The 13,790-nt window shown below is 50.9% G+C and overlaps 1 protein-coding gene across 2 annotated transcripts in view; it reads right to left on the reverse strand.

Moving 5' to 3' along the window:
- Window positions 1-6,118: 6,118 nt before the first annotated feature.
- TRIM62 (tripartite motif containing 62) overlaps window positions 6,119-13,790 on the reverse strand; it is a 31,537-nt gene continuing 23,865 nt past the window's right edge. For both annotated transcript variants that reach the window (XM_032495856.1, XM_032495855.1), the window contains one exon: window positions 6,119-8,423. In XM_032495856.1, the coding sequence (XP_032351747.1) occupies window positions 7,873-8,423 (551 nt within the window). In that variant the 3' untranslated portion in view covers window positions 6,119-7,872. The remainder of the gene's footprint in view (window positions 8,424-13,790) is intronic.

The following is a 13,790-nucleotide window of genomic DNA, read 5'->3' on the forward strand; positions in this document are numbered from 1 at the left end:
TTGTAGCAGGCTCCCTACTCAGATTGGGGGTCAGGAAAAGCAGGCTTCTAGAGGGCACCCAGAGGTCAAACATCTCTTATTATATTAAACTGACACTGTAGAAGACTATTTAGTAACATGGAAAAATGTACACAATCTGTTATTGAGTGGGGAAAAAATAGACTATGGAACAATAGCATACTGTGTTCTAATTTTTGTAAATAAACATATGTACTTACATGATAAAAAAAAAAAAACCCTGTAAATCTTATCACCAAAATGCTAGCAGTGGTTATCTCCGCACAGTGGCTCGTGGGTAATTTTTACTCTGTGTGCCTTGACAGTATTTTTCAAATTTTCTACAATAAACATGTTATAAGAAAAAAAATTTACTTAGGAAAGCATCACATTTTAAATGAGCAAGACTTTAGACCAACAATTCCATTTGTGGGAATTTACAGAACACATAGGAAATGAAGAATGAGAATATTTTTGTAAGAGAAAATTCTATTTTTGATTATTCTTGCATAAGCAAGAATGCCTGGAAGGACTTACACCAAACTGTTAATAGCTATTGACTTCTGGGAACAGAATAGGGGGACTTTCTGTTTTAGCGTCTTACATTTATTTGAATTTTTTTTGCAAGGAGCAATAGTTATTTTATAATTAAAAAAAAGACAAATAATCAAACAACGTTCCTAGTCTTTGCCGGCTCTCCCTGGTTCTCCCTGTGCAGAATCTGGGTGGGGGCAGTTGGTGGGCTCACCGTGGGGGCTCAGCTTCCACCTGAGCGTCTTCAGGGAGGACCTATCCCTGGCCTCTAAGATCCCTCCCATCTTGAAGACGGAGTGCTTTCATGATTCCAGCTTGGACACTAACCAGTTTCAGCCATCAAATATTTTCTGATGGTCAGTGTGCTTCAAGGGCCCAGAACATTGTGTTCTCCTGGAGCTGAGTCACCAGGGCAGCTTTGTCTTGAATGGGACATGAAGGATGAGTAAGATTTCAACAGGGAGAAAAAGGAGGGCACAGGCATTCTAGGAGGCGGAGGTTAAGCAGAGGTTAAGGACCAAAACATGCTTAACACTTGCCACTTGGGATCCTAAGATTCTGAGTACTCTGTTTCTAACATTACATGCACAGCTTTTTCTCCTCTACCAGGAGATCCTGAAAACAAAAATGCAGTGTTGTGTCACCATTAGCCTGTTGGGTGTTGGTGAAGGGGAGTAAGGCTAAAGGCTGGGTCAAGACTAGGACTGAGGTTGGCTCAGTGCATGGGAGCCAGGTCTGTGCCCACAGGGTAACAGCTGCTGCAGTGCTGCCCCCTCTCTGGAGGTGGGGAGATAGCTCAGAGGTAGAGCGCATGCTTAGCATGCTCAAGGTCCTGAGTTCAATCCCCAGTACCTCCATTAAAAAAAAAAGACTATTAAAGAAAAAGTAATTATTAAAAAAATGTCCCCTTTGCCTTCCTATTCCCCACTATTATCTTTCCCACACCTGCTTGGTGTGGTGCCTGAAATCCCACCACTAGTTGACACTTTAAAAGAGGTTCCTACTACAAATGTGTATGAGTCAGGGAGGGAGGCATCGCAAACCGTAAGTCGGTGACCCTGAGGGAACACAGAAGAAGGGTAAGTGTTGATGGAGGAATAAAGAGAGTGGAAGGGAGCATTCTAGGTGTGTGACAGAGGGAGACCCCTAAAGAAGAAGAGAGACTGAAAGGGGGGTGCTGTTGGGCAAACCCCACAAGGCTGTCTCAAGATAGAATCTTAGAATGGCGGTGCCCTCAGGGCCACCCATCTCTCTCACTGAACCAATGAGAGTGGACACTCCTAAGGTGAGATGCAGGGAGCTGCCCAGGGTCACTGGTGGGTCAGAGACTGAGTCGGGCCCACTCTAGATTTAGCAGGTTTGCCCAGGTCTGGACACACAGTCCACACCTGTCAGACACCTCCAGCTGGTCTCTGCTTTTTCTGGGACCTCCTGGGGCCCTTATCTGCTTCTCCCTACTGTCCGTGGCAGGGGAAGAGCTGATGGGCCCCTGGACCCCATTCCTGGTTGTAGAGCTGGCAGCTTGGTCATGGAGGGGTTTGCCTGGGGTTTGTAGTCGGCAGAGGAAGCAGGTGCAGGGGCTCAGCTTATAGGGAGTTAGGGGGCAAAAACCCCTTCTGTGGGAAAAAAATTCCAAATCCTCAAATCACCTGTGGTACCGGGGCTGACTCTAGTGCCAGGGAATTAGGGGACCCCCTGGGCCGTTGCCCCCAGTGTCCCCACGTACCTGTGACTCCCTGTGGCTCCAGCAGCTGCGCAGGTGGTTTTGTCCCTGCTGTGGCTGGTACTGGGTCTGGTACTGGCTGCCAGTAAAAGAGGTACCAGGTGTGGGCAGGCACCAACTGGCTCTGCCCTGGAGGAGGGGCCATTGGGGTCCAGGCCAATTCTCCATTCTCTTCGGGGAGGAGGATGGAGAAAGGTACCCAGCTCTTGGTGCCTGGGGCTGCGGGCACCCTGGCCACTCCCCTTTTCTTTCTCCTCAGACTTCAGGTTCCCAGGGGGCGGGAGGAGGCATCAGAATCCACAGATGGAAGACAAAAGGTTGCATGAAAAGAGCCAATGGCTGTGAGTCTGGAGGCCTGGGTCTGGGCCTGGCTCTGCCTCATAGGCTGCTGACTTCCCATCCAGATCTCAGTTTTCCTACCTGTGAAATGATGGGGTTAAGATCAGAGGTCTCTTAGCAGCCATCCTGGAGTCTGTGATGCTGGACGGACAGTATGCTCAGCTGGGCTGTCTCCACCACAGAGAGGACTTCCTGATTCTGCTTTGTTCCTCTTCCTCTCTGAGGAGTTGCAGTCCCCAACTCTGAGGGCACCCCTGTACCCCACTGACCTTTTAGTGATGGGGGTCCTTCTCCTCTGAGCACCACCCTCTTTAGCCCTGCTCCTGCCCACTTCTGGCTGGCCCTCTGTGCTCCTTTTTCTTGCCTAGGTGGGGCCATTCTCCCTCCTCAGTTACTAGGAGCCAGGACACCTGGATTCTGGCCTTGGTGCTACCGCATGCTAAATGATCTTAAGCTAGAAGCCAACCCTCCCTGGCCCTCAGGCTCCTCCAGCATTCAGGCTTGAACACATCACAGTGCAGTTTTGGGGAGCTCACCAGGGCCTGGGCCTCTGGCTCCAACCTCTTGAGATACCTTCCCTTGTCATGACATCAGAGTAGGTTCTCTGTCCCAGGTTCTCTGTCCAGTGTCAACTCTTCCCCTACTTCACTGAATTCCTAGGGTGAATTGGGGGCATTTTGAAATAGTCAGAAATATGATAGAACTGTCAAAATTTTGAAAGAAGATGGACGACTGCTCTATTCTCTATCTAGGGTAAAAAAAAAATCCACATAATTTAATCCAGAAAAGAAAAACAAAGGAAAATGAACACATTTCAAAATAAAAGACTTTCCTCTCCTGCTATTTTTTTGGAGGCTGTGCCTCCTGAATGCATCTCTACTTCTCTCCCTCTCCTTCTCCCTCTCTCTCCCCCTCCCTCCCTTCCCCTCTCAAGTCTGTTTTGCTTCCCATCATGCCCTCCTTCCCAGAGACACTGGCTAGAATTGTCGATGTCCCAGAGTAAGGAGAAATAACCATGTCCGGTGGCCAATGACAGTTCAGCACCTTGGCCAGCACTCCACCCCTCCCCCAACCTCACCCCACTCCTGGTCCCCAGCATTTAAATCTGTGATATGGCGCTTTGCAATTGACTTTCTGGTGGAGCATTTGGGGATAGTGAACAGAGCCAAGATTCAGGCAGGAGGGCAGGGAGCCGGGAATGCTGCCCAGGTGTGAACAGTCAGCCTCCCAGGATGGCCTCTCTGGCAGGAGGGAAGGCCCATCCCCAGAGCCCCTGAGCTGAGACTGTGCTGCCAAGAGACCTTATCTCTGCTGTTTTCTGTTCCTACTGCTACCCTAGGGAGAGACCCAGAGCTAATGGCCTTGTTAGGTGCTGAGCATGCCAAGCCCTGGGACCAACATCAGACTTATAGAATCCTGGACCATCAGAGCTACTGCCTTAGCAATCAATTAACTAGATCCCTAGCCCCTCCCGATATAGATGGGGAAACTGAGGTCCAGGTAGGAAGGAGGATCTGCTCAGGGTCACATGGTGCCTTCATGTGTCCACCCCTTGACTCACAATTGCATAATTCAATGGTGTGGGGCCTGGGTTAAGCTCCCACTTTGAATCCTAGGGGGACCACGGTTCTGGTGGCTGCTGCTTGTCATTGAAGTGGTCCTCAAAGTTGAGAATCATTTCCAGGGAGGTCAGTGAAGAGTTGGGCTTTAGCTTTGCACAGGCCTGGGTCTGATTCCCAGGTCTGCTGAGTATTGGCTATGGGTTCCCTGAGAAGTGGTGTTTCCCAACTCAAGCATCAAGATAATGATGCCAACCTCATGGGCTTGTCTCGATGTTAGATAAGGTGCAACAAGTCCCAGCATTTTGCTTGCTGACCACAAACAGTCATCTGAATGTGATTGCTGTTGTTCTGTCAATCCTTTCCTGCCCTGGGTGGGATCTTTGCTGATCCCTCCTTCCCCTCCAAGGCTGGGCTGCCTTTGCCTCCTCTCTTTGCTTACCTGTGTTAAATGTGGGGTTCCTAGCATGAGGCTGATGACACCAGAGTCTTTCATTCAGGAATTCTCTGGACACATCCTACTTCTTGGAGGTACCCCGATTTCCCAGAGTCCCCAGCTGGGTGTTCAAATTAGGCCCCAACAGTTACTACCAGACACTTGGAAACTGAAAGTAAAGACTGGGCTGTGACCAGCATTTCTTGGACCTGGTGCTGACTGAGTGGGGGAAGGGGAAGGGGAAGGGGAAGGGGAAGGGGAAGGGGAAGGGGAAGGAAGGAACTGGATGGGGTGCTTCTCCTTCAGAGGACAGATTCACTAAGCAAAAGTGGAGGGGTGTGGCTTTGGGGAAGTCACAGGGATCTGAGATCCCTGGGGAGGGTGGGTGGGAACACTAATCCTGGTATCACCCTCTACAACTTCTCCGTAAACTGGGGTGCTCTCCATCAGCCAGTCAAAGACCTCTTCCTCTGCCCTTGCCAGCAACCCCTCCCCCTCCTGTCCCTCTTCCTAGAACCCTAAACAAGTCAATGACTGGGGTAGGTCCCTCTCTTCTCTCTCCAACTCCAGGTATAGGTGAAGATCTACCTGGTGCCCCAGGGAGCAGCTATCTAACCTCCCTCATTCTGCAGGAGAGGAGACTGAGGAAAGGACCCTCAGGGTACTAAATGAGTCAGCACAGAACTAAGACTAGGCCGAGGACTCCTGTTTCCAAGGCTGCTGCCCTGCATGACTGCAGGGGGCCCCAGTGGCCTTTCTCCTTATAGTGTGTGCAGCCTGTGTGTCCACACGCAGGGCCCTGACGCCTGGCCAGGCTGCTTCCCCATCAGTCAGAGGTGGGATGGACCTCCTTCTACACAGCAGACCTGGGGATCTTCCTGGCCTAGGCGGTCCCACACTCCTCACATGGCCCAAGGAAGAAGATAGATTCCTTAGGGGCAGAGCCAGCCCAGAGGTTCAGAAAACCCACACAGTTCCAGGCACTGACTCTGGGAGGCAGCTGGAGTGAGAGGCAGGGCCTTCCCAAGTACACTGCACTTTGCAGCTCACCAATAAATTGTGTGAGATTGGTGTGATTATCCCCATTTTCCATGTGAGAAAACTGAAGTCCAGAGAGGTTAAGTCATTTCTCTAAATGTACACAGTGATGGGGCCTGGATTTAAGCCTAGGTCTGTGGGGTTCTAGTGACCAGGCTCTCGCCACTGTCTGGTGAGCTCCCCTGTCTGCTCGCAAGACTACTACCACACCCTTCTCCAGGCAAAGGCTGACAAGTGTCCTGGCTGGTAAGTTGTGATATATGTGCTTTGGGCTCACTCAGTTCTAAACTCACTTACCAGTGTGGGACATGGGACTGTAGGCAAGTCATGTCCTCTCTATGAACCTCAGTTTTCCCCCTCTGTAAAATGGGCATAATACTATTTACCAGTAGGGTTGCTTTGTGGATTAGCCATGCTAATGTACATACATTGCCTGGGCCAGAACAGGTGGGCCTCTGTGTTTGTCAAAATGAATGGAACTGACCACTCACAGCCTGTAACTTTAATTTAATACAAATTCATCATAACTCACAAAATGGGCAACATTTAAAATAAAAATACTGCTGGGGGTGGCCCAGATTCCCGTAGCTGAATGGGTGGGGTGAGACTGAGGATTCCTCCTGCCCAAGGGAGGCCCTAGTGGGCAGCAGTTGTGAGGTGGGAGCCCCCCAGGTTCAGCTAGTCTGGCTCCTTTGAGATAGGTGTGGTCAGAGACCCCAAATTCAGAATCTAGGCTCCAAGACTAGAAAGAAAAGCCAAGGCCTGGGAGCCATTTCAGCCTGGTCCTGTTGGTCCACTTCCTGGGCTCCTGTCCTGGACAGGGACAAAGCCACGCAGTAAGACACCTGGAGGCTCTGTGGCTTCAAAGCCAAGGCCTAGAGATGGATTCCAGTGGCCAAAACTGTAGATGGGCTTGTTCAGCATCCGTTCTAGCTTTCTTCTATTGTGCCTTTTTGTAAGGATGAGGTTGGAAAGAAGAAAAGTACATTTTCCAGACTCCCTTGCAGCCAAAGTTCTGGATCTGATTTAAGTTTCCCCAAACAGAATCACTCATAGAGATCTGGATCTGGAAACTGAATTGAATGGAGGGAGGCAGGCCTCAGGACATCCATTTCCTGGCACAGACAGCAGCAGAGGGAGCACAGTTCTGCAGCCAGTGGCTTCTTGATGCAGCGGCTTCCTGCAGCAGGGAGCAGTGTCCCTGGTCACCTTAGACATGATGAATTTGGCGGCTGGGAGCTGTTCCTGGAAATTCAGTAGTCTGCTCCTCCAGCCCTTCCAATGATTTTGCAAAGCCACTAGGGACCTGGTAATAAATCCTTGTCTAATTAAACGAGCTAAAGCAGCTCTTGTTTTCTGCAACAGTATCCCGACTGAGACAGATACCAAGATTGATGAGGGGGCCCCGTCAACAGCCCATCCAGTGCTCAGCATTTGACTAAAACAATTGCTCCCCACAGACCTGCTACACCCCAGACTGGTCACAGAGGCCTGGCTGGACCCTTGTTCGGAGCTGCTGGGGACCTCCAGCATCCAGTGATGCTTGTCCTACATCAGCCCCGGGTGTGCCTTCATCCTGCCTGAAGATCTGTGAGTGTAACATGTGGGCTCAACTACTGGGTGATTTCCACAGGCCACAGCATCATTTCTACCCGCAGATAAGTGGGAAAATCAGGAACCATAAAGCTCTTAGTACAGGGCTGGAAGGAGAGGGTGGTTCTCAGGCAACCCGGAGACTAGCTACTGCCTGTGTCTACCATGGGTTAGGGTCAAGGATAAAACAGCCCATCACTAGGTTGGCCAGGGGCAAGTCTTAGGCCTGGGACCGTAAGAGGGTTCTGTGTATCTTTCCAGCTGCCAACTTCTGACAACCCTCTGACACATCCTGAGGTCAGGGTGTGTGGGAAGGAGGAAGACAAAGGGACACAGTGACACAGTCCCCTGCCCCTGAGAGGAGGAAGAGGAGGGTGGGGCAGGGGCTGCCCTGAGGAGAAGCCATGTCACATCCTTGGACCAAAGCTGCATCCCCATTAAGGTCAGAGCTACATAACGTCAATGCTGGGAGACAGTTTCAGAATTATGGAGCACATCCTCCACTATACAGACAGGGAAATGGAGGCCTCGGGGTAATCAACCGGCCTGAGATCTCAGCGTGGCCAAGCTGGGCCACAATCCAGGTCTCCTGTCTCCCAGGCGGGGCTCTTGCTAGTGGCCACTCTCAGGAGCCGCGGTCCCCCTTCGACGCACTAGATGCGGACGGTGTTGATCCGCAGCGGCTGCACGTTCTTGCCGTTGGCATGGCTCTGCCCTGGGCTGAAGTAGGAGCAGAGCTTGCCGGGGAACTTCTCGCGGAAGGTGTAGAGCCAAGACATGTCATCGGCGTTGTAGAAGATGAGCAGGCCTTGGTCGTAGTCCAGGAAGACGCCCACCTTGTCGAGCTTGTCGCGGACGTTGAGCCGCGTCCAGGGCTCGGTGCAGGCGCTGTACTGGTTGCCATCGTGCATGACGATGCAGTAGAAGCCGCGGCTAGGCTGGATCTGGATGCTGCCCTTGCGGCTGGCGGCCTCGTGGGCCAGCCCGATCACCCACTGTGTCTTCTCTGCCACCACCACCTCCCAGTAGTGGACGCCGCCACTGAAGGCCTCGGAGCCCAGCACCGACACCTCCACGTCGAAGCGCTTCGGTGAGTCCTGCAGGGGCTGTGGGTGCAGGTTGCCATAGGCCACGATGGTGCAGTCGTCGGACAGGATCAAGCGCTGGTGGGCGGTGCCCGGGTCCAGGGTCAGGGCGGCTGGCACTGCGGGGACGGAGGAGGAAGAGAAGATGAGTGGAGAGAAGGCTGTGGACCCACCCTACGGTTCCTCCCTGAGGCTGGGTTCTGGGTCCCTAAGAGGCTGTGTGATGCTGAATGCAAGCCTGCCCTCTCTGGGCCTCAGCTTCCTCCTCTGTGAAATGGAAGGATGACAGCTAAGGCCCTTTCAGATTTAAACCTGGCTGCAGGGACAGGAGCTATGGCTGCTTGTTCATTGATGATACCCTGGGACAAGGCATTTCACAAAAATTTGTTGTATAAATCTGAATGAGGTCCAGAGTTGGGCAATTTCAGAGTTGGTAGGGAGCCTTAAAGATTATTCAGGTGCTGGATAATCTCCCTATGGGGTGATTAAGAAAGCTGTGGGGGTGTTTGGGTGGTCTCAATAGATGGGAACCAGGGATGCTAAATGCCCTGTATGAAACACACAGGGTGGCCCCATGCCCCACCCCCCAGTCAGAATTTCAAATGCTTCACCAGGTATTTACGTGGATGAAAAAACTTCTTTACCATGATCTGAAGTTATAGCTTAACTCCATGTGACATATAAACAAGAAATAATTTTTTGTGCACTTTTAATATATACTGAATATTCTGAAACACAACTACTATGTAAAATGGGGGATAACTGAATTTGTTTTGTCTGGAACCTGACTAAGAATTGTTCACTTTTTTGGAAAATACATCTCCAAGAGCAACACCATTGACCACTATAACCTACCTGTCTCAGACTGCATTTGAGGCAGAATGATGTTTTATCTGTGGTGTGAGCACCTGACTCTTTCATTGTTTTCTAGTGTGGTTGTAAGCATCTACATATTAATATACACAACATTTTATTATAAATAAGCAAATGTTTGTTATAAATAAATATATATCATATATATATTCTTGAAATTGTGAAAAGATCTTATTATCTTCGAGAAATTACAAATTATTTGTTATGAAAAGCAGATCAGGGGTCTGAAAGAGTGAAAGAGTTGAAAACTACTGATTCTAGGCCAACTCTCCCATTTGACAGATGGGGAAACTGAGACCCATAGAGGAGGCATGACTTGTCTCAAGTCACTTAGCAAATGTTGGCAGAGCCAGGACTAATCAAGACCATGTGCAGTCCATCCCCAGGCTTCTCTTCCTGCCTGCCTCTCACTTACCATCCACCACCCCACTCAGGCCCAAAGCCTTCCTTCAGACTGTTTCCTCCACCAGCTCCTCTCTGCTTGTAGTAATCACACCTCATGAGGCTCAGTTCCAGGGCCCATCATCCTCAGGGAATCATTCCTGATTGCCCAGCAGGTGTGCCCACTCCTTCCTCCAAATTGTTTAGCTTTGTTTGCACCCCTCTCCTGATACATGGTGTAGTTTTCTGTGCCGATATCTTAACCCCATTTACACCAGGAGGGCAAGAACTGGGTACTATCCAACTAGGCTCTCCCTTGTGTGCCCAGTGCCCAGCACAGGGTCTGGCATGCGGAAGGTTTCCAGAAAGGTTCACCAAATTAAACTGACCCTACTTGTGTTGCTCTTTGGGCAGGCAGCACGGGCTGGGTCAGCCGGCTCTGGGCTGGCCACACTGGCTTAACAGGTCTGGCTCTCAAAGTCTCATGAACTCTTGTCAAAGACTCTGTTTACTCTTGCTTCCCTGAGGGAGCTGATGCTTAGCCAGAAGGAGGAACCTGGGATTGGCTCTCCTTAGTTTGGATGACCATTTCCAGGGCAGAGCACGACAGAGGGGAGAAAATGAGAAGAATCCTGCCACCAGTTCCTTGGAGCAAAGGAAGGGCTCCTCTCTCTGAATCTCTGATGCTTTCCTTATCCAGTGGAGGGGGGCATGATTACACTTGGCTGGAGGTTACCTCCTACTTCTGTCACCTCTGCTGGATGTGTACATGCACAGAAATAAAATGCCTCGATGATGACAATCGTCCCCAGCAGGGAGTGACAGCCAGTCCCTGAACTGTGCTCCTGTTCTTATGTCCACTGATAAAGCTGACTGTTGACTTATAGCAAGGAACAGATTTAGTTTTGAATTTTACACTCTTCTCTCCTGTTCTTAGAGGTCAGAGCCCTGTGAATAGAGGGGTTAATGGAAACACAATTCCCTATCCAGGGACACAGAGGAAGGGAGCCATGAGAAGGAAGACACTGAGTCAGTGGATGGACGTTTCATCCTGTTCTTGGTCACAGCACAGCCTGTCGGAACCAGAAGGCTCCTGCCACGTGGAATGTGGGGACTGGGTCAGCCAGCTCTGACACCCCACAGTGGGGTCGGAGGTAGGAGGTGGAGGGGCTATAGGAGGGGTGTGTATGTGGGGGAGCTCAGGAGAGAAAAATCTAATCAGACACACGTGGGGCCACTCCTACTGGCTGTGGAATGTGGGTCATACTCAGCGTCTATGGTGGAGGGGCAAGAGGGGCAGAGCGGACACAATGCCAAGGGGTGGGCAGCTGCAGTTCTGAGTGCCCCGTGGGAAACTGTGTCTTATACCTGAGGTGCACGGGATGATTTGAGAGGACTAGAAACAGGCAGAAACTGAGGCTCAGGGTAGAAAGACCGGGGGGAGACGGGTACACGGGCAGGAGGGCTCAGCCCCACACTCTTAAGCTTTAAAGTAGGGCAATGAGGGCCACTTCTGGTGCTGCTGTTGAGTGGGGAGAGCACTCAAAGAGGCAGCCAAGGGGACTTTCAGTGGTTCTGAGATTGAGCCTACAGAAATAAGCCTATGGGACAGAGGAAATCCATGCTGCACTGAGTGCCAACTCCTAGACCCTGATCTGCAGGCTTGAAGCCCAGAGGCCTGGATGAGGACAGGAGCGGACACTCATTAGGTGGGCCCAGGGGCGGGGTCTACCACTCATTGGTCAGTTCTGGCAGTAGAGGCGGGGCTAGGGGCAGGACTTGATCCACAGGGGGCAGGGCCCAACATCCTATAGGGTGGGCTAGGGGTAGGGTCTGGCATTTTTATTAGGCAGAAGGTGTGGCCTGATTCTTCGGCTTTTACGCTCCAAAATGGTAGGCTGAAGTCCACCTTCTCATAAACAGAGGTCCTGTCTTTGGGCCTCCCTCTTGGACTCTCAGAGGCTAGGGCTGGCGGGAATAACAGCCTTCAGACAAGAGATACCCAGCTGGGGACATGGCAACACCTTTTTCCCCTCTGAGAAGTCAGTACCTGTGCAGGGACTGGCGATCCCTCCACCCATCCTTTATCCTCAGAAGAGGTGACAGACCCAGTGAAACAAATCCTGTCGCCTGGGGTTCACAATTTTACAGGTCAGAGCTCTTTTCCAGGTCTTAGGATACTGTTTTATAAAAACAAAAAGCAGGCTCTGAGGCAGCCCATCTGGTTTCCAGGTGTGTTCTCTGTCCACTTAAACCTCTTTGAGACCTCAAAATCAAAAGGCATTCAGGAAGGAGCATGGACTCTGGAGGCCCAGGAACTGTCTCCTGGCCACCGTCAACCACATATCACAGTGTCCCAAGCAGCAGAGAGACCCCACAGTCCAGCGCCATCACTTGGCAGCAAGTGGCTTGTACCTTTGTTCTTAAGGACAGTGGCTTTGAGGCCTGACTGGGCAAGAAATACCGTCAGCTCTTTCTTCTGGCCAGACCCTTAAAAAGTCCAGTCCCTCAGGCTTCCTGCCTATTCAGGCCCTCAGCTGCACAGTGAGGTCATTTGAAAAATATTTTCACACCCTCTAGCTCATGGGAACACCACAGTAGCTCCAGGAGCACAAATTACTGTACCCATTTTTCAGAATAGGAAACTGAGGCTCGAAGGAGACTTCTTTGAGTTAAGAGGCTTACTCAGATTGTGACTTGAGGTGGAAGCAGAGCTAGAACTAGAGCTAAAATCTTTTCACACTAGGTTCTTTCCTTTACGTGGCCCCAGAAATCCTGTTCAGCAAGACTAAGGAACCAAGCATCTGGTGATTCATGACAACCATAACAAACAGGTATCAAGTACTTACTAAGTTCCAGGATTATTATCACAAAAAATGAATCTTAATTCTCCTACCTACCCTGGGAGATAAGTCACACCTTCCCCATCTCTGTTTTACAGATGAGGATATAGCTTGGAGAGGCAGAGATTTGCTCTGGGTCACACAGCTAGGCAGTGAGCATGCTGGAACCCAAGAGGATTGGATTTAGATAAGCAAGTGGAGGAGAGAGCAGCCCAGCAGAGGGAGGTGGTAGGAGTAAAGGGAGCAGTGTCTGATATCCTTGGGACAATGTCACTGGGCCTGGGTGGGGAGGAAGTTTGTGCCTGGGAGCTGGGGCCATCAGGCCGGGCAGTTGGAGGAGGGTTTCCAATGTCAGCTGAGAGGTGGGGCAGGGTGTGGGTGGTGGGGCAGAGTGGAGGATCCAGAGCAGGGGAGTGACAGGTGTTAGACGGAGTTCTCAGGTGACCCAATAGGAAGCCTGAGCTGGAAGAGGGGCAGGCAGGAAGCTGCTAGAATCCAGGGCTAGGTCCCTGGGGGCACCTGCCCCTCCCATCTGGACATAAAGGGCCTTGGTTTTGGCAGAGGAGCCAGAGCGACTTCACAGGCCTTACAGACAAAGGAAGGGGCCCAGCTAACCAGGTCACTGTTCTCTGAACCCCCAGGGGCCATCTGTCCTTGGCAGGATGTTCAGGGCACACACTGCTGCTCCCTCAGCCCCTCTCCCACAGGTAGCTTTCTCTGGGCTAGTGGTTCTTAACTAGGGCAATTTTTCTTGCAGGGTACATTGGGCAATGTCTGGAGACATTTTTGGTTGTCACAACTGAGGGGTGGGGTGCAGCACTAGTTGGGTCGAGACCAGGGATACCACTAAACTTCCTACCATGCACAGGACAGCCCCGAAGGTAAGGAATTATCCAGCCCCAAATGCTGATGGTGCTGAGCTGAGAAACCCTGCTCTGGGGCAATTGGGAAGTTCCCACATCTGTTTGTTCACTTGTGAGGGAGTGGAGAAGGGAACACTAACATTCTATAATACAGAGGAGGAAATGGACTCAGAGGGAGGAAGCAACTTGTCCAAGGGTGTATAGCAAGTTCCTTCATTCAACAAATAATTATTGAGCACCTTCTTAATGCCAGGCACTATTCTAGTAACAGAACTGAGATCAGGACTCATTCACTCATTCATTCATCAACAAACACTGTACTGGTTGCTGGGGATGTATAGTGATGAGTCAGAACCAGCCCCTGACCCCTTGGAGCTCACAGTCCAGTGAGAGAGATGGCCACACAGACATTATTAACAAAACAGTGAGACCAGGAAAGCCCAGAGCTACCTGGAGAAATCAGGAATGCTTCCCAGAGGAGGTGTTTATCAACTAAGATGTGAAAGAGAGTAGGAACTAGTCATTA

Source organism: Camelus ferus, chromosome 13, assembly GCF_009834535.1.
Source record: "Camelus ferus isolate YT-003-E chromosome 13, BCGSAC_Cfer_1.0, whole genome shotgun sequence".
NCBI lineage: Eukaryota > Metazoa > Chordata > Mammalia > Artiodactyla > Camelidae > Camelus > Camelus ferus.